General features: G+C 49.6%; 2 protein-coding genes across 2 annotated transcripts in view; one reads left to right on the plus strand and one right to left on the minus strand.

Moving 5' to 3' along the window:
- The window catches only part of LOC128300270 (probable G-protein coupled receptor CG31760), a 62,364-nt gene that overhangs the window by 31,445 nt on the left and 5,663 nt on the right, over nt 1-25,256 (minus strand). The window lies entirely within an intron of this gene.
- LOC128300279 (uncharacterized) lies at nt 16,227-17,026 on the plus strand. Its single transcript, XM_053036293.1, has 3 exons — nt 16,227-16,367; nt 16,453-16,542; nt 16,619-17,026. Exons 1-3 carry the CDS (start codon nt 16,293-16,295, stop codon nt 16,697-16,699), a joined length of 246 nt encoding a protein of 81 aa, XP_052892253.1. The 5' UTR covers nt 16,227-16,292; the 3' UTR covers nt 16,700-17,026.

Raw genomic sequence — 25,256 nt, forward strand, 5'->3', positions numbered from 1 at the left:
GCGGCCAAGATGGCGGACACAAGATGGTGGACAAGATGGCGACCAAGATGGCGGCCAAGATGGCGGCCAAGATGGCGGACAAGATGGCGGACACAAGATGGCGGCCAAGATGGCGGCCAAGATGGCGAACAAGATGGCGGCCAAGATGGCGGACAAGATGGCGGACAAGATGGCGGATACAAGATGGCGGACACAAGATGGCGAACAAGATGGCGGACAAAATGGCGGCCAAGATAGCGGACAAGATGGCGGACACAAGATGGCGGCCAAGATGGCGGACACAAGATGGCGGACAAGATGGCGGCCAAGATGGCGGACAAGATGGCGGACACAAGATGGAGGACAAGATGGCGGACAAGATGGCGGCCAAGATGGCGGCCAAGATGGCGAACAAGATGGCGGCCAAGATGGCGGACAAGATGGCGGCCAAGATGGCGGACAAGATGGCGGCCAAGATGGCGGCCAAGATGGCTGACAAGATGGCGGATACAAGATGGCGGACACAAGATGGCGAACAAGATGGCGGACAAAATGGCGGCCAAGATAGCGGACAAGATGGCGGACACAAGATGGCGGACAAGATGGCGGACACAAGATGGCGGACAAGATGGCGGCCAAGATGGCGGCTAAGATGGCGGCCAAGATGGCGGACAAGATTGCGGACAAGATGGCGGCCAAGATGGCGGACACAAGATGGTGGACAAGATGGCGACCAAGATGGCGGACAAGATGGCGGACAAGATGGCGGACAAGATGGCGGACAAGATGGCGGACACAAGATGGTGGACACAAGATAGCGGACAAGATGGCGGCCAAGATGGCGGACAAGATGGCGGACACAAGATGGCGGACACAAGATGGCGGACACAAGATGGAGGACAAGATGGCGGACGAGATGGCGGACAAGATGGCGGACAAGATGGCGGACACAAGATGGCGGACAAGATGGCGGCCAAGATGGCGGACACAAGATGGCGGACAAGATGGCGGACAAGATGGCGGACAAGATGGCGGACAAGATGGCGGCCAAGATTGCGGACACAAGATGGCGGACAAGATGGCGGCCAAGATGGCTGCCAAGATTGCAGACACAAGATGGCGGACAAGATGGCGGCCAAGATGGCGGCCAAGATGGCGGACAAGATGGCGGACAACATGGCTGCCAAGATGGCGGACAAGATGGCGGCCAAGATGGCGGACAAGATGGCGGCCATGATGGCGGCCAAGATGGCGGACAAGATGGCGGACACAAGATGGTGGCCAAGATGGCGGACAAGATGGCGGACAAGATGGCGGCCAAGATGGCGGACAAGATGGTGGACAAAATGGCGGACAACATGGCGGCCAAGATGGCGGACAAGATGGCGGACAAGATGGCGGACAAGATGGCGGACAAGATGGCGGACAAGATGGCGGACACAAGATGGCGGCCAAGATGGCGGCCAAGATGGCGGCCAAGATGGCGGCCAAGATGGCGGCCAAGATGGCGGACAAGATGGCGGCCAAGATGGCGGCCAAGATGGCGAACAAGATGGCGGCCAAGATGGCGGCCAAGATGGCGGCCAAGATGGCGGACAAGATGGCGGCCAAGATGGCGGCCAAGATGGCGGACAAGATGGCGGATACAAGATGGCGGACACAAGATGGCGAACAAGATGGCGGACACAAGATGGCGAACAAGATGGCGGACAAAATGGCGGCCAAGATAGCGGACAAGATGGCGGACACAAGATGGCGGACAAGATGGCGGCCAAGATGGCGGACAAGATGGCGGACACAAGATGGAGGACAAGATGGCGGACAAGATGGCGGACACAAGATGGCGGCCAAGATGGCGGCCAAGATGGCGGCCAAGATGGCGGCCAAGATGGCGGACAAGATGGCGGACACAAGATGGCGGACACAAGATGGCGGACAAGATGGCGGCCAAGATGGCGGCTAAGATGGCGGCCAAGATGGCGGACAAGATTGCGGACAAGATGGCGGCCAAGATGGCGGACACAAGATGGTGGACAAGATGGCGGACACAAGATGGAGGACAAGATGGCGGACAAGATGGCGGACAAGATGGCGGACACAAGATGGCGGCCAAGATGGCGGCCAAGATGGCGGACAAGATGGCGGCCAAGATGGCGGCCAAGATGGCGAACAAGATGGCGGCCAAGATGGCGGACAAGATGGCGGCCAAGATGGCGGACAAGATGGCGGCCAAGATGGCGGCCAAGATGGCGGACAAGATGGCGGATACAAGATGGCGGACACAAGATGGCGAACAAGATGGCGGACAAAATGGCGGCCAAGATAGCGGACAAGATGGCGGACACAAGATGGCGGACACAAGATGGCGGACAAGATGGCGGCCAAGATGGCGGCTAAGATGGCGGCCAAGATGGCGGACAAGATTGCGGACAAGATGGCGGCCAAGATGGCGGACACAAGATGGTGGACAAGATGGCGACCAAGATGGCGGACAAGATGGCGGGCAAGATGGCGGACAAGATGGCGGACACAAGATGGTGGACACAAGATAGCGGACAAGATGGCGGCCAAGATGGCGGACAAGATGGCGGACACAAGATGGCGGACACAAGATGGCGGACACAAGATGGAGGACAAGATGGCGGACGAGATGGCGGACAAGATGGCGGACAAGATGGCGGACACAAGATGGCGGACAAGATGGCGGCCAAGATGGCGGACACAAGATGGCGGACAAGATGGCGGACAAGATGGCGGACAAGATGGCGGCCAAGATGGCGGCCAAGATGGCGGACACAAGATGGCGGACAAGATGGCGGCCAAGATGGCTGCCAAGATTGCAGACACAAGATGGCGGACAAGATGGCGGCCAAGATGGCGGCCAAGATGACGGACAAGATGGCGGACAACATGGCGGACAAGATGGCGGCCAAGATGGCGGACACAAGATGGCGGACAAGATGGCGGCCAAGATGGCGGCCAAGATGGCGGACAAGATGGCGGACACAAGATGGCGGCCAAGATGGCGGCCAAGATGGCGAACAAGATGGCGGCCAAGATGGCGGACAAGATGGCGGCCAAGATGGCGGACAAGATGGCGGCCAAGATGGCGGCCAAGATGGCGGACAACATGGCGGCCAAGATGGCGGACAAGATGGCGGCCAAGATGGCGGCCAAGATGGCGGACAAGATGGCGGATACAAGATGGCGGACACAAGATGGCGAACAAGATGGCGGACAAAATGGCGGCCAAGATAGCGGACAAGATGGCGGACACAAGATGGCGGACAAGATGGCGGACACAAGAATGCGGACAAGATGGCGGCCAAGATGGCGGCTAAGATGGCGGCCAAGATGGCGGACAAGATTGCGGACAAGATGGCGGCCAAGATGGCGGACACAAGATGGTGGACAAGATGGCGACCAAGATGGCGGCCAAGATGGCGGCCAAGATGGCGGACAAGATGGCGGACACAAGATGGCGGCCAAGATGGCGGCCAAGATGGCGAACAAGATGGCGGCCAAGATGGCGGACAAGATGGCGGACAAGATGGCGGATACAAGATGGCGGACACAAGATGGCGAACAAGATGGCGGACAAAATGGCGGCCAAGATAGCGGACAAGATGGCGGACACAAGATGGCGGCCAAGATGGCGGACACAAGATGGCGGACAAGATGGCGGCCAAGATGGCGGACAAGATGGCGGACACAAGATGGAGGACAAGATGGCGGACAAGATGGCGGCCAAGATGGCGGCCAAGATGGCGAACAAGATGGCGGCCAAGATGGCGGACAAGATGGCGGCCAAGATGGCGGACAAGATGGCGGCCAAGATGGCGGCCAAGATGGCTGACAAGATGGCGGATACAAGATGGCGGACACAAGATGGCGAACAAGATGGCGGACAAAATGGCGGCCAAGATAGCGGACAAGATGGCGGACACAAGATGGCGGACAAGATGGCGGACACAAGATGGCGGACAAGATGGCGGCCAAGATGGCGGCTAAGATGGCGGCCAAGATGGCGGACAAGATTGCGGACAAGATGGCGGCCAAGATGGCGGACACAAGATGGTGGACAAGATGGCGACCAAGATGGCGGACAAGATGGCGGACAAGATGGCGGACAAGATGGCGGACACAAGATGGTGGACACAAGATAGCGGACAAGATGGCGGCCAAGATGGCGGACAAGATGGCGGACACAAGATGGCGGACACAAGATGGCGGACACAAGATGGAGGACAAGATGGCGGACGAGATGGCGGACAAGATGGCGGACAAGATGGCGGACACAAGATGGCGGACAAGATGGCGGCCAAGATGGCGGACACAAGATGGCGGACAAGATGGCGGACAAGATGGCGGACAAGATGGCGGACAAGATGGCGGCCAAGATGGCGGACACAAGATGGCGGACAAGATGGCGGCCAAGATGGCTGCCAAGATTGCAGACACAAGATGGCGGACAAGATGGCGGCCAAGATGGCGGACAAGATGGCGGACAACATGGCTGCCAAGATGGCGGACAAGATGGCGGCCAAGATGGCGGACAAGATGGCGGCCATGATGGCGGCCAAGATGGCGGACAAGATGGCGGACACAAGATGGTGGCCAAGATGGCGGACAAGATGGCGGACAAGATGGCGGCCAAGATGGCGGACAAGATGGTGGACAAAATGGCGGACAACATGGCGGCCAAGATGGCGGACAAGATGGCGGACAAGATGGCGGACAAGATGGCGGACAAGATGGCGGACAAGATGGCGGACACAAGATGGCGGCCAAGATGGCGGCCAAGATGGCGGCCAAGATGGCGGCCAAGATGGCGGACAAGATGGCGGCCAAGATGGCGGCCAAGATGGCGAACAAGATGGCGGCCAAGATGGCGGACAAGATGGCGGCCAAGATGGCGGACAAGATGGCGGCCAAGATGGCGGCCAAGATGGCGGACAAGATGGCGGATACAAGATGGCGGACACAAGATGGCGAACAAGATGGCGGACACAAGATGGCGAACAAGATGGCGGACAAAATGGCGGCCAAGATAGCGGACAAGATGGCGGACACAAGATGGCGGACAAGATGGCGGCCAAGATGGCGGACAAGATGGCGGACACAAGATGGAGGACAAGATGGCGGACAAGATGGCGGACACAAGATGGCGGCCAAGATGGCGGCCAAGATGGCGGCCAAGATGGCGGCCAAGATGGCGGACAAGATGGCGGACACAAGATGGCGGACACAAGATGGCGGACAAGATGGCGGCCAAGATGGCGGCTAAGATGGCGGCCAAGATGGCGGACAAGATTGCGGACAAGATGGCGGCCAAGATGGCGGACACAAGATGGTGGACAAGATGGCGGACACAAGATGGAGGACAAGATGGCGGACAAGATGGCGGACAAGATGGCGGACACAAGATGGCGGCCAAGATGGCGGCCAAGATGGCGGACAAGATGGCGGCCAAGATGGCGGCCAAGATGGCGAACAAGATGGCGGCCAAGATGGCGGACAAGATGGCGGCCAAGATGGCGGACAAGATGGCGGCCAAGATGGCGGCCAAGATGGCGGACAAGATGGCGGATACAAGATGGCGGACACAAGATGGCGAACAAGATGGCGGACAAAATGGCGGCCAAGATAGCGGACAAGATGGCGGACACAAGATGGCGGACACAAGATGGCGGACAAGATGGCGGCCAAGATGGCGGCTAAGATGGCGGCCAAGATGGCGGACAAGATTGCGGACAAGATGGCGGCCAAGATGGCGGACACAAGATGGTGGACAAGATGGCGACCAAGATGGCGGACAAGATGGCGGGCAAGATGGCGGACAAGATGGCGGACACAAGATGGTGGACACAAGATAGCGGACAAGATGGCGGCCAAGATGGCGGACAAGATGGCGGACACAAGATGGCGGACACAAGATGGCGGACACAAGATGGAGGACAAGATGGCGGACGAGATGGCGGACAAGATGGCGGACAAGATGGCGGACACAAGATGGCGGACAAGATGGCGGCCAAGATGGCGGACACAAGATGGCGGACAAGATGGCGGACAAGATGGCGGACAAGATGGCGGCCAAGATGGCGGCCAAGATGGCGGACACAAGATGGCGGACAAGATGGCGGCCAAGATGGCTGCCAAGATTGCAGACACAAGATGGCGGACAAGATGGCGGCCAAGATGGCGGCCAAGATGGCGGACAAGATGGCGGACAACATGGCGGACAAGATGGCGGCCAAGATGGCGGACACAAGATGGCGGACAAGATGGCGGCCAAGATGGCGGCCAAGATGGCGGACAAGATGGCGGACACAAGATGGTGGCCAAGATGGTGGACAAGATGGCGGACAAGATGGCGGCCAAGATGGCGGACAAGATGGTGGACAAAATGGCGGACAAGATGGCGGCCAAGATGGCGGACAAGATGGCGGACAAGATGGCGGACAAGATGGCGGCCAAGATGGCGGACACAAGATGGCGGACAAGATGGCGGCCAAGATGGCGGACAAGATGGCGGACAAGATGGCGGACACAAGATGGCGGACAAGATGGCGGACACAAGATGGCGGCCAAGATGGCGGACAAGATGGTGGACAAGATGGCGGACAAGATGGCGGCCAAGATGGCGGCCAAGATGGCGGCCAAGATGGCGGCCAAGATGGCGGCCAAGATGGCGGCCAAGATGGCGGACAAGATGGCGGACACAAGATGGTGGACAAGATGGCGGCCAAGATGAAGGACAAGATGGCGGACAAGATGGCGGACAAGATGGCGGCCAAGATGGCGGACAAGATGGCGGACACAAGATGGCGGACAAGATGGCGGACACAAGATGGCGGCCAAGATGGCGGACAAGATGGCGGCCAAGATGGCGGACAAGATGGCGGACACAAGATGGCGGCCAAGATGGCGGCCAAGATGGCGGACAAGATGGCGGATACAAGATGGCGGCCAAGATGGCGGCCAAGATGGCGGACACAAGATGGCGGCCAAGATGGCGGCCAAGATGGCGGACAAGATGGCGGACACAAGATGGCGGACAAGATGGCGGCTAAGATGGCGGACAAGATGGCGGACAAGATGGCGGACACAAGATGGCGGCCAAGATGGCGGCCAAGATGGCGGCCAAGATGGCGGCCAAGATGGCGGCCAAGATGGCGGCCAAGATGGCGGCCAAGATGGCGGCCAAGATGGCGGCCAAGATGGCGGCCAAGATGGCGGCCAAGATGGCGGCCAAGATGGCGACCAAGATGGCGGCCAAGATGGCGGCCAAGATGGCGGCCAAGATGGCGGCCAAGATGGCGGCCAAGATGGCGGCCAAGATGGCGGCCAAGATGGCGGACAAGATGGCGGACAAGATGGCGGCCAAGATGGCGGACAAGATGGCGGACAAGATGGCGGCCAAGATGGCGGAAAAGGAGGCGGCCAAGATGGCGGACAAGATGGCGGCCAAGATGGCGGACAAGATGGCGGCCAAGATGGCGGACAAGATGGCGGCCAAGATGGCGGCCAAGATGGCGGACACAAGATGGCGGACAAGATGGCGGCCAAGATGGCGGACAAGATGGCGGCCAAGATGGCGGACAAGATGGCGGACACAAGATGGTGGACAAGATGGCGGCCAAGATGGCGGACAAGATGGCGGACAAGATGGCGGACAAGATGGCGGCCAAGATGGCGGACAAGATGGCGGACACAAGATGGCGGACAAGATGGCGGACACAAGATGGCGGCCAAGATGGCGGACAAGATGGCGGCCAAGATGGCGGACAAGATGGCGGACACAAGATGGCGTTCAAGATGGCGGCCAAGATGGCGAACAAGATGGCGGATACAAGATGGCGGCCAAGATGGCGGCCAAGATGGCGGACAAGATGGCGGACACAAGATGGCGGCCAAGATGGCGGAAAAGATGGCGGCCAAGATGGCGGCCAAGATGGCGGACAAGATGGCGGCCAAGATGGCGGCCAAGATGGCGGCCAAGATGGCGGACAAGATGGCGGCCAAGATGGCGGACAAGATGGCGGCCAAGATGGCGGACAAGATGGCGGACACAAGATGGCGGACAAGATGGCGGCTAAGATGGCGGACAAGATGGCGGACACAAGATGGCGGCCAAGATGGCGGCCAAGATGGCGGACAAGATGGCGGCCAAGATGGCGGACAAGATGGCGGACAAGATGGCGGACAAGATGGCGGACAAGATGGCGGCCAAGATGGCGGCCAAGATGGCGGACAAGATGGCGGACAAGATGGCGGACACAAGATGGCGGACACAAGATGGCGGACAAGATGGCGGCTAAGATGGCGGACAAGATGGCGGACACAAGATGACGGACAAGACGGCGGACAAGATGGCGGACACAAGATGGCGGCCAAGATGGCGGACAAGATGGCGGACAAGATGGCGGACAAGATGGCGGACAAGATGGCGGCCAAGATGGCGGCCAAGATGGCGGACAAGATGGCGGACAAGATGGCGGACACAAGATGGCGGACAAGATGGCGGACACAAGATGGCGGACAAGATGGCGGCCAAGATGGCGGCTAAGATGGCGGCCAAGATGGCGGTCAAGATTGCGGACAAGATGGCGGCCAAGATGGCGGACACAAGATGGCGGACAAGATGGCGACCAAGATGGCGGACAAGATGGCGGACTAGATGGCGGACAAGATGGCGGACACAAGATGGCGGACACAAGATGGCGGACACAAGATGGCGGACAAGATGGCGGCCCAGATGGCGGACAAGATGGCGGACAAGATGGCGGCCAAGATGGCGGACAAGATGGCGGACACAAGATGGCGGACAAGATGGCGGCCAAGATGGTGGACAAGATGGCGGACAAGATGGCGGACAAGATGGCGGCCAAGATGGCGGACAAGATGACGGACAAGACGGCGGACAAGATGGCGGACACAAGATGGCGGCCAAGATGGCGGCCAAGATGGAGGACAAGATGGTGGACAAGATGGCGGACAAGATGGCGGACACAAGATGGCGGCCAAGATGGCGGCCAAGATGGCGGACACAAGATGGCGGAAAAGATGGCGGACAAGATGGCGGATAAGATGGCGGACAAGATGGCGGACAAGATGGCGGACAAGATGGCGGACAAGATGGCGGACACAAGATGGTGGCCAAGATGGCGGACAAGATGGCGGACACAAGATGGCGGACAAGATGGTGGACAAGATGGCGGACAAGATGGCGGCCAAGATAGCGGACAAGATGGCGGACACAAGATGGCGGACAAGATGGCGGACAAGATGGCGGACAAGATGGCGGCCAAGATGGCGGCCAAGATGGCGGCCAAGATGGTGGCCAAGATGGCGGACAAGATGGCGGCCAAGATGGCGGACAAGATGGCGGACAAGATGCGGCCAAGATGGCGGACACAAAATGGCGGACATAAGATGACGGCCAAGATGGCGGACAAGATGGCGGCCAAGATAGCGGACAAGATGGCGGACAAGATGGCGGACACAAGATGGCGGACACAATATGGAGGACAAGATGGCGGACAAGATGGCGGACACAAGATGGAGGATAAGATGGCGGACAAGATGACGGCCAAGATGGCGGACAAGATGGCGGACAAGATGGCGGACAAGATGGCGGACAAGATGGCGAACAAGATGGCGGCCAAGATGGCGGACAAGATGGCGGACAAGATGGCGGACACAAGATGGCGGACAAGATGGCGGACACAAGATGGAGGACAAGATGGTGGACAAGATGGCGGCCAAGATGGCGGAAAAGATGGCGGACAAGATGGCGGATACAAGATGGAGGACAAGATGTTGGACAGGATGGCGGACAAGATGGCGGACAAGATGGCGGACAAGATGGCGGACAAGATGGCGGACAAGATGGCGGACAAGATGGTGGACAAGATGGCGGACACAAGATGGTGGACAAGATGGCGGACAAGATGGCGGACACAAGATGGCGGCCAAGATGGCGGCCAAGATGGCGGACACAAGATGGCGGACAAGATGGCGGACAAGATGGCGGACAAGATGGCGGCCAAGATGGCGGACATGATGGCGGACAAGATGGCGGACAAGATGGCGGACAAGATGCGGCCAAGATGGCGGACACAAGATGGCGACCAAGATGGCGGCCAAGATGGCGGACAAGATGGCGGCCAAGATGGCGGACACAAGATGGCGGACAAGATGGCGGACAAGATGGCGGACAAGATGGTGGACAAGATGGCGGCCAAGATGGCGGCCAAGATGGCGGACAAGATGGCGGACACAAGATGGAGGACAAGATGGTGGACAAGATGGCGGACAAGATGGCGGCCAAGATGGCGGACAAGATGGCGGACACAAGATGGCGGCCAAGATGGCGGCCAAGATGGCGGACAAGATGGCGGACACAAGATGGAGGACAAGATGGTGGACAAGATGGCGGACAAGATGGCGGACAAGATGGCGGACACAAGATGGCGGCCAAGATGGCGGCCAAGATGGCGGCCAAGATGGCGGACACAAGATGGAGGACAAGATGGTGGACAAGATGGCGGACAAGATGGCGGACAAGATGGTGGACAAGATGGCGGACACAAGATGGAAGACAAGATGGTGGACAAGATGGCGGACAAGATGGCGGACACAAGATGGCGGACAAGATGGCGGCCAAGATGGCGGACACAAGATGGCGGACAAGATGGCGGACAAGATGGCGGACAAGATGCGGCCAAGATGGCGGACACAAGATGGCGGACACAAGATGGTGGCCAAGATGGCGGACAAGATGGCGGACACAAGATGGCGGACAAGATGGTGGACAAGATGGCGGACAAGATGGCGGCCAAGGTAGCGGACAAGATGGCGGACACAAGATGGCGGACAAGATGGCGGACAAGATGGCGGACAAGATGGCGGCCAAGATGGCGTCCAAGATGGCGGCCAAGATGGTGGCCAAGATGGCGGACAAGATGGCGGACAAGATGGCGGACAAGATGGCGGACAAGATGGCGGCCAAGATGGCGGACACAAGATGGCGGACATAAGATGGCGGCCAAGATGGCGGCCAAGATGGCGGCCAAGATGGCGGACAAGATGGCGGCCAAGATAGCGGACAAGATGGCGGACAAGATGGCGGACACAAGATGGCGGACACAATATGGAGGACAAGATGGCGGACAAGATGGCGGACACAAGATGGAGGATAAAATGGCGGACAAGATGACGGCCAAGATGGCGGACAAGATGGCGGACAAGATGGCGGACAACATGGCGGACACAAGATGGCGGCCAAGATGGCGGACAAGATGGCGGACACAAGATGGCGGACAAGATGGCGGACACAAGATGGAGGACAAGATGGTGGACAAGATGGCGGCCAAGATGGCGGAAAAGATGGCGGACAAGATGGCGGACACAAGATGGAGGACAAGATGTTGGACAAGATGGCGGACAAGATGGCGGACAAGATGGCGGACAAGATGGCGGACAAAATGGCGGACAAGATGGCGGACAAGATGGTGGACAAGATGGCGGACACAAGATGGTGGACAAGATGGCGGACAAGATGGCGGACACAAGATGGCGGACACAAGATGGCGGCCAAGATGGCGGCCAAGATGGCGGACACAAGATGGCGGACAAGATGGCGGACAAGATGGCGGACAAGATGGCGGACAAGATGGCGGACAAGATGGCGGACAAAATGGCGGACAAGATGGCGGACAAGATGGTGGACAAGATGGCGGACACAAGATGGTGGACAAGATGGCGGACAAGATGGCGGACACAAGATGGCGGACACAAGATGGCGGCCAAGATGGCGGCCAAGATGGCGGACACAAGATGGCGGACAAGATGGCGGACAAGATGGCGAACAAGATGGCGGACACAAGATGGCGGCCAAGATGGCGGCCAAGATGGCGGCCAAGATGGCGGACAAGATGGTGGCCAAGATGGCGGACAAGATGGCGGCCAAGATGGCGGACACAAGATGGCGGACAAGATGGCGGACAAGATGGCGGACAAGATGGTGGACAAGATGGCGGCCAAGATGGCGGCCAAGATGGCGGACAAGATGGCGGACACAAGATGGAGGACAAGATGGTGGACAAGATGGCGGACAAGATGGCGGTTAAGATGGCGGACAAGATGGCGGCCAAGATAGCGGAGAAGATGGTGGACAAGATGGCGGATACAAGATGGCGGACACAAGATGGCGGACAAGATGGCGGACAAGATGGCGGACAAGATGGCGGACAAGATGGCGGACAAGATGGCGGACAAGATAGCGGACAAGATGGCAGCCAAGATGGCGGACAAGATGGCGGACAAGAATGTGGCCAAGATGGCGGACAAGATGGCGGCCAAGATGTCGGACAAGATGGCGGCCAAGATTGCGGACAAGATGGCGGCCAAGATGGCGGACAAGATGGCGGACACAAGATGGCGGCCAAGATGGCGGACAAGATGGCGGCCAAGATAGCGGACAAGATGGCGGACAAGATGGCGGACACAAGATGGTGGACAAGATGGCGGACACAAGATGGAGGATAAGATGGCGGACAAGATGACGACCAAGATGGTGGACAAAATGGCGGACAAGATGGCGGCCAAGATGGCGGACAAGATGGCGGACAAGATGGCGGCCAAGATGGCGGACAAGATGGCGGACAAGATGGCGGACAAGATGGCGGACACAAGATGGAGGACAAGATGGTGGACAAGATGGCGGACAAGATGGCGGCCAAGATGGCGGCCAAGATGGCGGACAAGATGACGGACACAAGATGGAGGACAAGATGGTGCCCAAGATGGCGGACAAGATGGCGGACAAGTTGACGGACAAGATGGTGGACATGATGGCGGACAAGATGGCGGACAAGATGGCGGACATCATGGCGGTCAAGATGGCGGACAATTGGGGGGTTGTGACTCGTGGGAGGTGGATGGTGTCCCGTGGGAGGTGGGTGGTGACTCGTAGGAGGTGGGTGGTGACTCGTGGGAGGTGGGTGGTGGCCCGTAAGAGGTGGGTGGTGACCCGTAGGAGGTGGGTGGTGACGGCTAATCGATGGCTAGTTGACTGCTAATTAACGGCTAATAAACTCCTAGTTGACGGCTATTTGACGTCTAACTGACGGCTAATCGACGGCTAATTGACGGCTTATCGACGGCTAATTGACAGCTAATCGATGGCTAATTGACGGCTAATCGACGGCTAATCGACGGCTTATCGACGGCTTATCGACGGCTAATCGACGGCTAATTGACAGCAATCAGGCACTCAGGCACTCATGAGTGCCGGTCGCTCAGTAATTCAGTAACTCAGGGGCCCAGGGGCTCAGGTGCCTGAGTGGTTGAGGGTCACTTCTTAAAGTACATGCTCTCCTGGTATCAGAAATTGATTGGGATTGATCCTCCACTGCATGTAACACAAACGTTCAGTAATCTTTTTTGAACAGGAAACTACTTCAGGAACAGACAGAATAAAAGTCATGGAAAAGTCATGGTGATCTCTCTGAATGTTTTGTATTAGAATACACCGTTGAGAATATTTATGTCAAAAGGAATATTTTGAGAGAGCGAAATTACGAACAAATCTTATCAGTTTATTTCCGCGCACGCATGATCATTCCCAAAATGAATCTCCTTCAGTTTCTTTATAGCTCTATATTCCTTGTCCATCACCTCAACCATGAACTCAACTCGGTCATCGAGCGAGCCAGCAAGGTGCTGGGCCTCATATTTCGTATGGCGTCTGAGGTTCAGGATCCGCTGTGCTTGAAGGCTCTGTACTGCTGCTGGGTGCGTCCTATTCTGGACTACGCCGCGGTCGTTTGGTCGCCTGTGGGTGCCACCGCGTTGGACAGGTTGGAGAGGGTGCAACGGAAATTCACGCGTCTTGCCACCAAGCGCTTCCTGGGCAACCCTCGCGCGACCTTGCCTTCCTATCTATTGAGGTGTCGGCTGCTGGGTTTGGAGAGCCTCAAGGTTCGCCACAGTCATGCCCGCGAGTTGTTTATCGCCAATATTCTCCTGTCGAATATCGACTCCCCTATCCTACAGGCGGCTATCCCGTACTACATCCCTTCCTACCGCTTGCGCGTTCGCCCTCCTCTCCTTATCCCCCTACGTCGTACGCGGTTCTCTTTGAGCGATCCGTGGATACGTGCGCTCTCAGACTTCAATTCGGTGGGCGATCTGTTCGACCACAACATAACTATAAATAGTTTCGCTCCCGTCTTTTGTCTTCCAATCCTTAATGTCTTGTTTTACCCTCCCCTCTTTCAGTCCTTTGTATAGTTTTTTTTTCTTTTTCTTCCACGTCTTTGTTCCCTTCGTGTTTAGTTTTATGTTATTAGATTGTAAGACTTCAGTAATTGTATAGCCCTTGTGGCAAACAATTTGACAAATAAAATGAAAACGAAAATGAAATGAAATCACCGAATGCTTGGCCATTTGTTGCAATGTATGGAATCTCGAACGAGCCCCCATGTACAGACCAAGAATAAAGGAGACTGAAATTTTGGACGTATCTTCATGCCGACTACGAATCTCTAACAGACAATTGTCTGTTGGAGTATTGCAATTAGCATGCTTGACATTTTATGTTACCCGTGCCGCTTATCTTTCAGACATATTCTCTACCTCGATAAGCGTTTCCTCTTCTGCACATCCATACATTCTCCACATTTATCTTTCTAATTGTATGCTGGTCCCCGCTCAGTTATAGATACCAATTGCGGAATTTGTACGGATAACCCCACATTATTTTTCGCTCGGCATACAAAATAACAACTTAATTTGAATCAATCTAAATTAACAATCAAACCGGCCACAGCGAGAAAGTATGTTGGTTTTCCCGTTTGGATTGTCCGTTAGAAATGACAATGACGTGTGGTATGCGTTTGACTTAGATGCCGTGTATAAAAGACTCGCGTTTTGCTCGGTTTTGTGTCAGTGCCTCTGTAAGCATAGCTTTGATCCAGAACATAGTAAATAGTATATTCACAGGCATACCAATCATGAAGCAAGTGTGCATTCTTCTAGCTGTGCTGCTCTGTAATTCTCTCGCCACAGCAGATGACGATGTGTATGTCTTCGTAAGTTTTGTTCAACCGTCGATGCATTTACATCTACCGCGCTTATTGACTTCCTGTTTTTTTTTATTATTCTCCATAGGCGTCAACGTGTGCGAGATGTGAAAGCATCGGAGCGTGGTCTTGTGAGAATGGGTACCCCTATGGCTATCCTTATCTTTACTTATGCAACGACCAGGTGAGCTTGCATGGTTGTGAGCTTTTTACCGAACCTACATTACCGAACCGTTTATCCTTTCCAGACTACTATCGATAGCTATGAGGACTGCATACTAAATCTCGGCCGCTGGGCGGAGGGACACATTGTGAAGTGCTTCTTGTGAATCAAACTTTACGCCGGAAGAATGTGTGATTGATGCTCATGCAGAAACCACTCTGATGACCCTATTTGGATGGCATATAGTACGGTGAATTTGTTACATACGTTACTCTATTTGTCACAATTTTCAAATGAGAAATAAAACAATTTTGCCGAACAACTGTGATGCTGCTCAGTTTCATCTGCGATATCATCTGTTGCTGTTACTCAACATTGCATATTAGTGATCGGGAAGAAACAACTTCAGAACAGGAACTGGTTCCGACCGGTCGATTTGGATGAATTTTGTGCGAATATTGTTTTTGTCATATTTGTTCTAAACTGCCCACAGTGCGTTGGTGCCATCTGGAGCGCACAGCACTAGTGCACAGTTTAAATCTACAAAAATATAAAACGTTGTATAACGTTTATAAATATAAACGTTAAAAATTGCAACATAACATAAAAAGAAAATGTATTGTTTTATTATAAGGAAACTAATAATGCGACAAGTTATTGCGACAGCGGATTCACGGTATCAGCGAATAGATGATTCATGTCGGTTCGAACTTACTCATCGATAAAGAAATACGCGCTGTATATTAATCTTATCCGCTCTGTTACATCCCACAGCCTATCAAGATGCTCTATATGATACAGCTTGTTTGCTTCTTTTGTATTGTTTAACTGTGCGCAAAACAGAACCCGGATTCGCACCAATAATCAACACAATATACGCAAGATAAAAGTTCCCATCAATCCGTGAATCACCTTTGCGCTGTCAAGAGTGCGCCGCGTGCGTTCCGAGATAAATGCAGTATAAAAAGTCTAGCGTCTGGTTCGGTTACCCGTCAGTGTTCTGTTAGCTTAGGTTTGATCCAGTGGTACGTGGTACGAATATATTCATACATAACCCAAACATGAAGCAAGTGTGCATTCTTCTAGCAGTGCTGCTCTGTACGGCAGCCGTCGCGGATGCCATGGTGTTTGTCTACGTGAGTTTCGTAGCTCAACCGTTGATGGGTTTGCTCTCGCACATACCGTACTGATTCGCTTCCTTTCCTCTATCGTTTTCCAAAGGCACCAACGTGTGCGATATGTAAAAGCATTGGAGCGCGTTACTGTGGCTATGGGTACCTCAGTCGGAAGGGAGTCTCATGCGACGACCAGGTAGGCATGCAGGGTTGAGTGGTTTTTTTGCAATGCAATGAGAAGTAAACATTACCGAACCATTTATCTTTTCCAGACGACTATCAATAGCTGTGCGGACTGCACAAAAAAACTAGGCCGTTGTGAGGACGGGTTCATTACGGAGTGCTTCTTGTGAATCAAACCTTGAACGGGAAGAATATGCCATTCGTCTAGTTTGAAGCGCAACCGGAAACTGCCCCAATGTACTTGGATGACATGAAATGGAATGTGGTATTTTGGATGCTTGAATGTATGATTTCCAAATGAGAAATAAAGCATTTTTTTTCATTAAAATCATTAGGTTAAGGGTCACGAGAGCTGACAAAATGCTGACAAATTTGTCACTATTTGTGACCTTTTTTTAAATTTCATTTTGTAGAAAATCCACTGACAAAATTTGGCACCGCTGGCTAATTAAAGCATTATGTTATTATTATTTTTTATCGGAAAATTATATTTTATTTTGCATATAAAAGTACATAAGCTTGATGTTTGAATAAACTTTAACTTATATTTTATCATTATTCCTCAAATCGAATCTCTTAAAATTTACACAAAAAATAAAACTATTAAATCAGTTATAAATATTAGTAACAACAGCCGAAAGCTGCTTCTATCATGTGGATATTCTTGTCAATTTATTTTGTCAAAGAGTACAATTGTGTGCGCGGCTACGGTATAGTGGTTTTTCATAGTTGACAAGCTGATTTTGTCACTTGACAAATTTGTCAACTTTTGTGGCACCTCAACTACACCTATTGACAAATCACTTTCTTCAGCCATTATTCTGGTACCTTTGCTCAAATTTAACTACTTTACGGAGGTAAATCGAATGTCAAATGGAAGGTACCAAATTAGATTTAGTGACCTAAAACCCCCCTGCTGTGTGAGCGAAGTACCTTTTTCTTCGTAAACCTGATTCAAAGGCTGAAATTGTTAGGTTCGTGGAAGTCACTCTTTGCGCTTTTGCTCAGTGATAATGTCAAACTAACATTTTAGCAGAGAACAGTAGAATTCATCATACGAAAGCTTTGCTTGGCTTTGATGTCAGCTTCAAGGAACAGTTTGCTTTCTTTAGTTTCCTTTTGATTTTAGTTTCTCTATCAGTGGAGGATCAATCCCCTTGGAGGCCCACGGAGGAATTATAGTAGGGGCCTCTAATTTTAAAAACGATGCAGGAGAGAAGGGGAACATTGAGGGGACTTGAAATGAGACAAGGCGAAAAGCGCAGTAAGAAAGGGCCTACTCCGCCTACCGTTTGATCCGCCGCTGGGCCGCCCTTAATCATCTTCTTCAAATGGTCCGCCAGGGCCATCACCATCTTCGAATACAATATCGGAACCGGCTATATCACCACCAACTCCAGTTACCACTGTATCTGAACTCTTCTAAATGGAGCTACAATCATACGTGCGCCAACTTCGAGAAGCTGCACGTGCTGGATTTTACAACTACAGCATCGAAGGAGCACTTTGCCATCGAATTGGTTCGCTCGCAGTGCTTCCGAGATATTCGCTATGCAACACTCAGTCATCTTAACTTCTTCGATCTTAACTTAACATAACAAAACATTCAAGCACCAGTAGTTGGTGGTGGACTCAATCGATATTGTCTGTCCTGCAGCGAGTATTTATCACACGCAATCTCCTAACACGGATGTTCAGTCATACGTATGAACGCATGTCTGTTCGCGATGAGCTGCGCCTTTGCTTCCTTTCACGTATACCAGGTATTGACCAGTTCCGGAACAACACACCGACTGCAGGTGAGATGGGTCATGTGTGTTTGTGACGATATCACCGGTAGCACGGAATATAGACGGGAGATTGTGCTGCAACATCGTGCTACAGGATCCTTAAGGTCAGTGTATGACACCAACCAGATGATGCGTCCACTACAGTACCCGATTCTGTTTCCACGGGGTGAAGCCGGTTGGACTCATGGTATGTTTAAGATACGTCGCCGAGGAAGACAGCCGAGACCATCGAGCACGGGGACAACACAGATAGTGGTGCGTCATCAATAAGGATGATGCCCAGATGGAGCCGAATGCAGAGGAAAATTCATCCAATCAAATTACTCCACGTAAGTATGCCGCGTATATATTGCATATCCTGTCGGGAGATCGCTCATTCTCTGATGCATTGTGAAGGGTAGTCACCCGTCATACGTTTTGCAATACAGATTGAGCGAGTTACTAAGTTGTGAATTTCGATTTTTTTGTTTATTTATTATTTAGTAGATTGTTTAAAATTGTGTATCCCATTAAACAAACAACGCAAATTTTATATAATAATAATAATTTGTGTTATGCTAAACTTGTAAACTAAAATGCTAGGTCAAGTTTTTGTGTTGAAAGACTACCTCCATGATCATTCGCTCACGTCGATGTTTTAGGCGATGAATAAAAATTAACGGTTGATTCCTGTGGTGAGCTTCTACTTACTGAACGTTTTCAACAACTGATCATGTTTTATAGCATTCTTTGATCCATTAGGTGCAGGGCCACGAGAGTTGACAAAATGCTGACTAATTTGACCAATGACCAAATCAGCTGGTCGACTGTGAAAACCACTATACCGTTGCCGCGCACACAATTGTTTTCAGATTTCCGACACCAGGAGAGCATGTTTTTCAAGAGGTGGAATAAATTTGCGCTGCAGGTGAAATAACCTGCAGTGTGGAATAAATTTGCCCATCAATATTGCATTGCCTACTATCAAACCCGTGAGAGCGTTCACTAGTTTAAGGAAGATGGATGAAACCGAGAGCATCCTTCATTTCGCTCAAACTTTCCATGGGCTGGTACGAAATTCCATACAAAACCCGCTGTTTTCAGATTCCCGATACCAGGAAAGCTTCAACGGAAGAGGTAGCACCTTGTACAGTAATTTTGCTCGAAAACCGCCTAAAGGTATGCAATGTTTAAACAATAACTTTCCCGTTGGTCGTGAAAAATTTCTTCGAAAACCACCAGTTTTCGAATGTATAGTACCAGGAGAGCATGCACGGAAGAGGTAGCCCCTGGTAATTTTGCCCGCCTAAAGGTATGCAATGTTTAAACACTAACTTTCCATACAAACCAGCTGTTTTCAGATTTCCGATACCAGGAGAGCATGTTTTTCAAGAGGTAACACCTGGTACCAGCAGAGCAAGATGGCGCCCAACAATTCATGAAATATTTCATGAAATTATTTCATGAAATATTTCATGAAACATTTCATGAAAATTTCATGAAAAATTCATGAAATATTTCATGAAACATTTCATGAAACATTTCATGAAATATTTCATGAATGAAATTTTCATTAATGAAAATTTCATGAATGAAAATTAAAGAATGAAATTTTTATGAATGAAATTTTCATGAATGAAATTTTTATGAATGAAAATTTAATGAATGAAAATTTTATGAATGAAATTTTTATGAATGAAAATTTTATGAATGAAATTTTTATGAATGAAATTTTCATGAATGAAATTTACATGAATGAAATTTTTATGAATGAAATTTTTATGAATGAAATTTTCATGAATGAAATTTTTATGAATGAAATTTTTATGAATGAAATTTTCATGAATGAAATTTTTATGAATGAAATTTTTATGAATGAAATTTTCATGAATGAAATTTTTATGAATGAAATTTTTCATGAATGAAATTTTCTTGAATGAAATTTTTATGAATGAAATTTTCATGAATGAAATTTTTATGAATGAAATTTTCATGAATGAAATTTTTATGAATGAAATTTTTTCATAAAAATTTCATTCATGAAAATTTCATTCATAAAAATTTCATTCATAAAAATTTCATTCATAAAAATTTCATTCATGAAAATTTCATTCATAAAAATTTCATTCATGAAAATTTCATTCATGAAAATTTCATTCATGAAATATTTCATGAAATGTTTCATGAAATATTTCATGAAATATTTCATGAATTTTTCATGAAATTTTCATGAAATGTTTCATGAAATATTTCATGAAATGTTTCATGAAACTTTTCATGAATTGTTGGGCGCCATCTTGCTCTGCTGGTACCAGGTGTTACCTCTTGAAAAACATGCTCTCCTGGTATCGGAAATCTGAAAACAGCTGGTTTGTATGGAAAGTTAGTGTTTAAACATTGCATACCTTTAGGCGGGCAAAATTACCAGGGGCTACCTCTTCCGTGCATGCTCTCCTGGTACTATACATTCGAAAACTGGTAGTTTTTGAAGAAATTTTTCACGATCAACGGGAAAGTTAGTGTTTAAATATTGCATACCTTTCGGCGGTTTTCGAGCAAAATTGCTGTACAAGGTTCTACCTCTATAGTGGATGCTTTCCTGGTATCGGAAATCGGAAAACAGCTGGTTTTGTATGGAATTTCGTACCAGCCGACGGAAAGTTTGAGCGAGATGAAGGATCCTTTCCGTTTTATTGATCTTCCTTACATTAGCGATCGTTCTCACGTGTTTGATAGTATGAAATAGCAATTGTGATGGGCAAATTTGTCCCAAGCTGCAGATGTCACCTCTGGAAAAACATGCTCTCCTGGCATCGGAAATCTGAAAACGATTATGTGTGCGGCTATGGTATAGTGGTTTTCACAGTTGCCCAGTTTATTTTGTCATTGGGCAAATTTGTCAACTCTCGTGGCCCTGCACATATTAATGTGAATTTCGATCGTTCGATTGATTTTCGCGTATGAAGTTTGATGCTCCAATTTTAGGTCGGTTGTCCGTGCGTCAAGAAATCCTAGAATTACTGGACCGATCTCTTCGGTCATTGTGAAGATACTTGCGATCATTTCGTAACATTTACACTTGCACATTTACGTCAGTATGAAACACACTACGTGCTCTTCAGGCACAATTTGAAAGTCAGTAGCAAATTATAGGGATACAAAACCACAAAGCACTCACTTATTTTTCTCAAACAAACTGAGTTTTCAATCCAAAAAACGAGACCGCTTTCAGCACGCACGACAATGTTTTAGCAAGACTACTATGATAGGTTCTTCACTGAACACATCGTTTTTATATCAATGCATACTTGATTTCTTCAAGTATCTTTTTTCGTGTTCTTTTTCTAATTTAAATTAACGATTTCGCGGTGATGATCTTAAACCGTATGGATTTAGAATTGGAAATTTTAGAACAATTTCAGTCTAACAACGATGCAAATGTTACCGAGATTACAACAATGTAGTTTGAACAGTATTCTACACGGGGATATGATGAAGTGTTTGGACAGTTTGGGATGGGTGGACATAAGCTGGACAATCCAGCTTCGATTAAGTAATAATCAAGAAAGACAGAAATGGTATTCTAAGAACCATGAGGTATGAAATATCAAACGAAAAAGATAGTTCTAATGATTGCAATATGATTTTATTCATAATCTATGACAAAGCTAGCTATTTCGTAGTACCCTGACAGATTGTGTCGGTTATAACATCAATACCGGCTTGCAAACTTGCAGAAATTGTGACAATCGTAATACTAAACACAATACTCCACCACAATACTGTTCCGAAATACGCAGGTAGGACATTTTCACGGTTCAATCGGTGAAAGAAAACAATACCACACCACGAGTATCGCAATGGCAATAGCTTGCGAATATTGCGGAAGTGAAAATAAGCATGGTTTCTATTCTAGCATCTAACGGTAGGATCATTTACGAACAGATGAAAAAATCCCGTTCAAGAAATAGAATACATGAATAGGTTGAAGTAAAAGGGCATATGAGGGTTCACGGGGCGACCAGATGGTGTATTGGTAGCGCAGTCGGTCTGCACAAGACAGGACCACGGAAAAATTTCATTTGGACCACCAAACCTCCGTACGCAGCACTGACTATCCTACGGGTAAATAAATATTTAAAAAATAGAAATGGTAGGCTTATACATCCTGAAGATGTCGTGCCGATAAAGAAGAAGGAGTTTGAATACACTGCATACTTCTCTTGCGTAGCCGTGTAACCGTGCCGATATAGCAAATCAAATTAAAAAAAATTATCTAACCAAGGATTAATAAAATCTAAGGATATTTTTGATCAATTTTCTACCTTTTTAATTAGATTTTGTGCTATAAAATAACTCTGCTGCTAAATTTCCAAAAATCGCACAATCGGCACAAGTTGTTTGGGGCCCCCAACACGGCGAGGCCCTAGGCGACCGTCTACTCCGCCTACCGTTTGGTCCGCCGCTGTTCTCTATAGTTCTTTTGAGTGCAGTAAGAATTCGGCAAGTTCGGACCAGTATTATATAAGTCGTATGTAAAACATGTTCAATTAGTTTTTATTACTAATATATCCCATGTTTTAGCAATACGACCTGGCCATTCTTGAAGAAATAAAAATATATATCTAATGTTTTACACACATCTGTAAATGTACTCTATAATACATAGAATACTTATAATAAGTAGTAGTTGATGTAGGTATACTGATTATTCTAAGACATGCTGAATGTTTAATATAAAAGAGTATCGCAAATGTCTTCTAATAGCACGAAAAAGACTTTATTTTGCTGCAAACCAAACTTTTTCCTTTCATGATTATCCTGGAAGCAGAAGTAACATTATATTTACCATTTTTTAACAAATATTTACCATCTCATACCATCTTGAATCGAAGTTATCATTTATCACCTCGCTCGTTGAGCAGCGTGTCAAACAGCTTCGGCAGAACGGGCTGATTCACTTAATCTTCTCGCTTTAAAGCTAATTGAGGGCTAATCGCTCTCGAAAGTAGGGAAATCTTTTCGCGAACGTCGAAATGAGTGCACATGGAAAACGGAACAGCGCGACAAGCGAAACAGAAACCAACACGCTGAACAACATTAAAAACATAAATTGCACTTGAGGGGTAAGCTTTGGCGTAGCCGGCAAACGAAAAGCGCGCTCCAGCGTTTGATAGGTCATTCACGAACATCATCATCATCATCGTCGTCATTCGTCGTATTTTGCGGAATGAAAAGTTCATTAACGCGGAAAATCTATCCCCCGAGATGATGCTTCAGTGAATGCCTTTTTTTACGCCACTGTTGTCATGAGGATTAGATTTTTCCCCCTTCCCGATGCTAAACCCAGGGCTGTGTATTTTTTTTTTTTGCTCCAGCCGAATGCCTCCCGGTACACATTGTACCGAGTTACGAAGCGATGAACAAGCACCGAAGAAGGTCCTTGCAGTTGAGTGCGAGATGCGCGAAAGTGTGCTGGGCACCCAGAGAGGGTTTCATTCTGCAGATGAGAGGCATTTCCTTGCAGTTGAACAAGTTTTGTGCACCTTGTGTCTGTCCGAAGATGTTGCTCGCGGTGGCTGAAGGAATGAAAGGAAAAATGTGCGACCATTGCATAATTGCCTCTTTGGTTGGGTATGTTTTGTCATTGAGTCATTGAGGTTTGGGCAATGGGTGAAGGCGTATTCGTATCTTACGCACAAAACCTCCCGGAAAGTAATATCGCGCCCTACGAACGGTCAAGTAAAAGAGCCGCTTGCTGGTGGTGATATGTGTGAGAGCAACACAAACAGTTGCCCTCTTGTCTGGCAAAGTGAGAAAAGGACGAGCTGAAGTGTGGACGTTATTGGAAATAGAAACTTTTCTTCTCTGGAAGTTAGGGATCGAGATCGAGAAAAAAAGAATGAGCAACCGAGAGCATCAAAAACATCCTTGAAAAGGAAAGTCCCTGGAGTAGTTCCATGATGATGAAGGATATAGCATATAGCTGTCGGCTATTCAGTTGGGTCGTTTTGTTGATCGTCAGTCAGTTTATTTCTCTTTTTTTCATTCGGTAAAGTTCCCATTTGCCATCATCATTCGGAGTCTCGCTCTGGAAAGACATGGATGTTGCCAGATGCTACATCTGCTGGCAGGCTATTATCGACTTTTTTTTGTTGTTGTCAGTATAGAACCTTCACCCGGGGATCAGTGACCAGCCATAAAATCAAACATCATCAAACATTGGGAAGCGCTAGAACGTGACGCGTCAGCACTAATGGCAAGGACAACTCGAAGGTTCGAGGTCTGGATTATTAACATCAAAACAATACGGAAGAAGGTATCAAAAACAAACACGATGGAGAGGATAAAAGTGCTATTTCGACGTGCACTAAGAATCAGGAGCAAAATCCGGTCAATAGGTGCGAAAAGACCTTGAACGATAAAGCTGCAGAGTTTTGAGACAGCTATACTCATTAAGGCAGCCTGCAATAATCGGTCAGGGATTGTTTACTCTATGGTTTTAAGAAGCAGATTGACCGAGTGGCTGTCTATATTTGATACCTTATTGTGGACTATGGAAGTTTATTGTATTATGTTCCAAACAACAAAAATCTGTTATCCACGAATCATGTTGACAAATGCGTTTATACCTGAACTTTTACTCTTTAACGATCCTTTGTCAACATTCCAGTGTATTTTAATTATTGTGCTTTATATAATTAGCTTGATATAAGATATTTTTTGTTAAAACAGGTCCCTCTGTCAATTTTATTCAAACATGAATTGTCAAGGCTCTGGGTGTTGTGCAATGTGGTATTATAAGAGTTGAACAACTGACAAGCTGTCAATTGTAGAAGGAGAAAAAGAAGGAGAAGATACTAAACTTCTAAATAAATCTCTTTCGTTTAATAAAGTGCACAATTCCTTCTATGGAAGCGGTAATTCAAGGCAATAAAAAGTAATGGACAACCTGTAG

The sequence above is a fragment of the Anopheles moucheti genome, chromosome 3 (assembly GCF_943734755.1).
Source record: "Anopheles moucheti chromosome 3, idAnoMoucSN_F20_07, whole genome shotgun sequence".
Taxonomy (NCBI): Eukaryota; Metazoa; Arthropoda; class Insecta; order Diptera; family Culicidae; genus Anopheles; species Anopheles moucheti.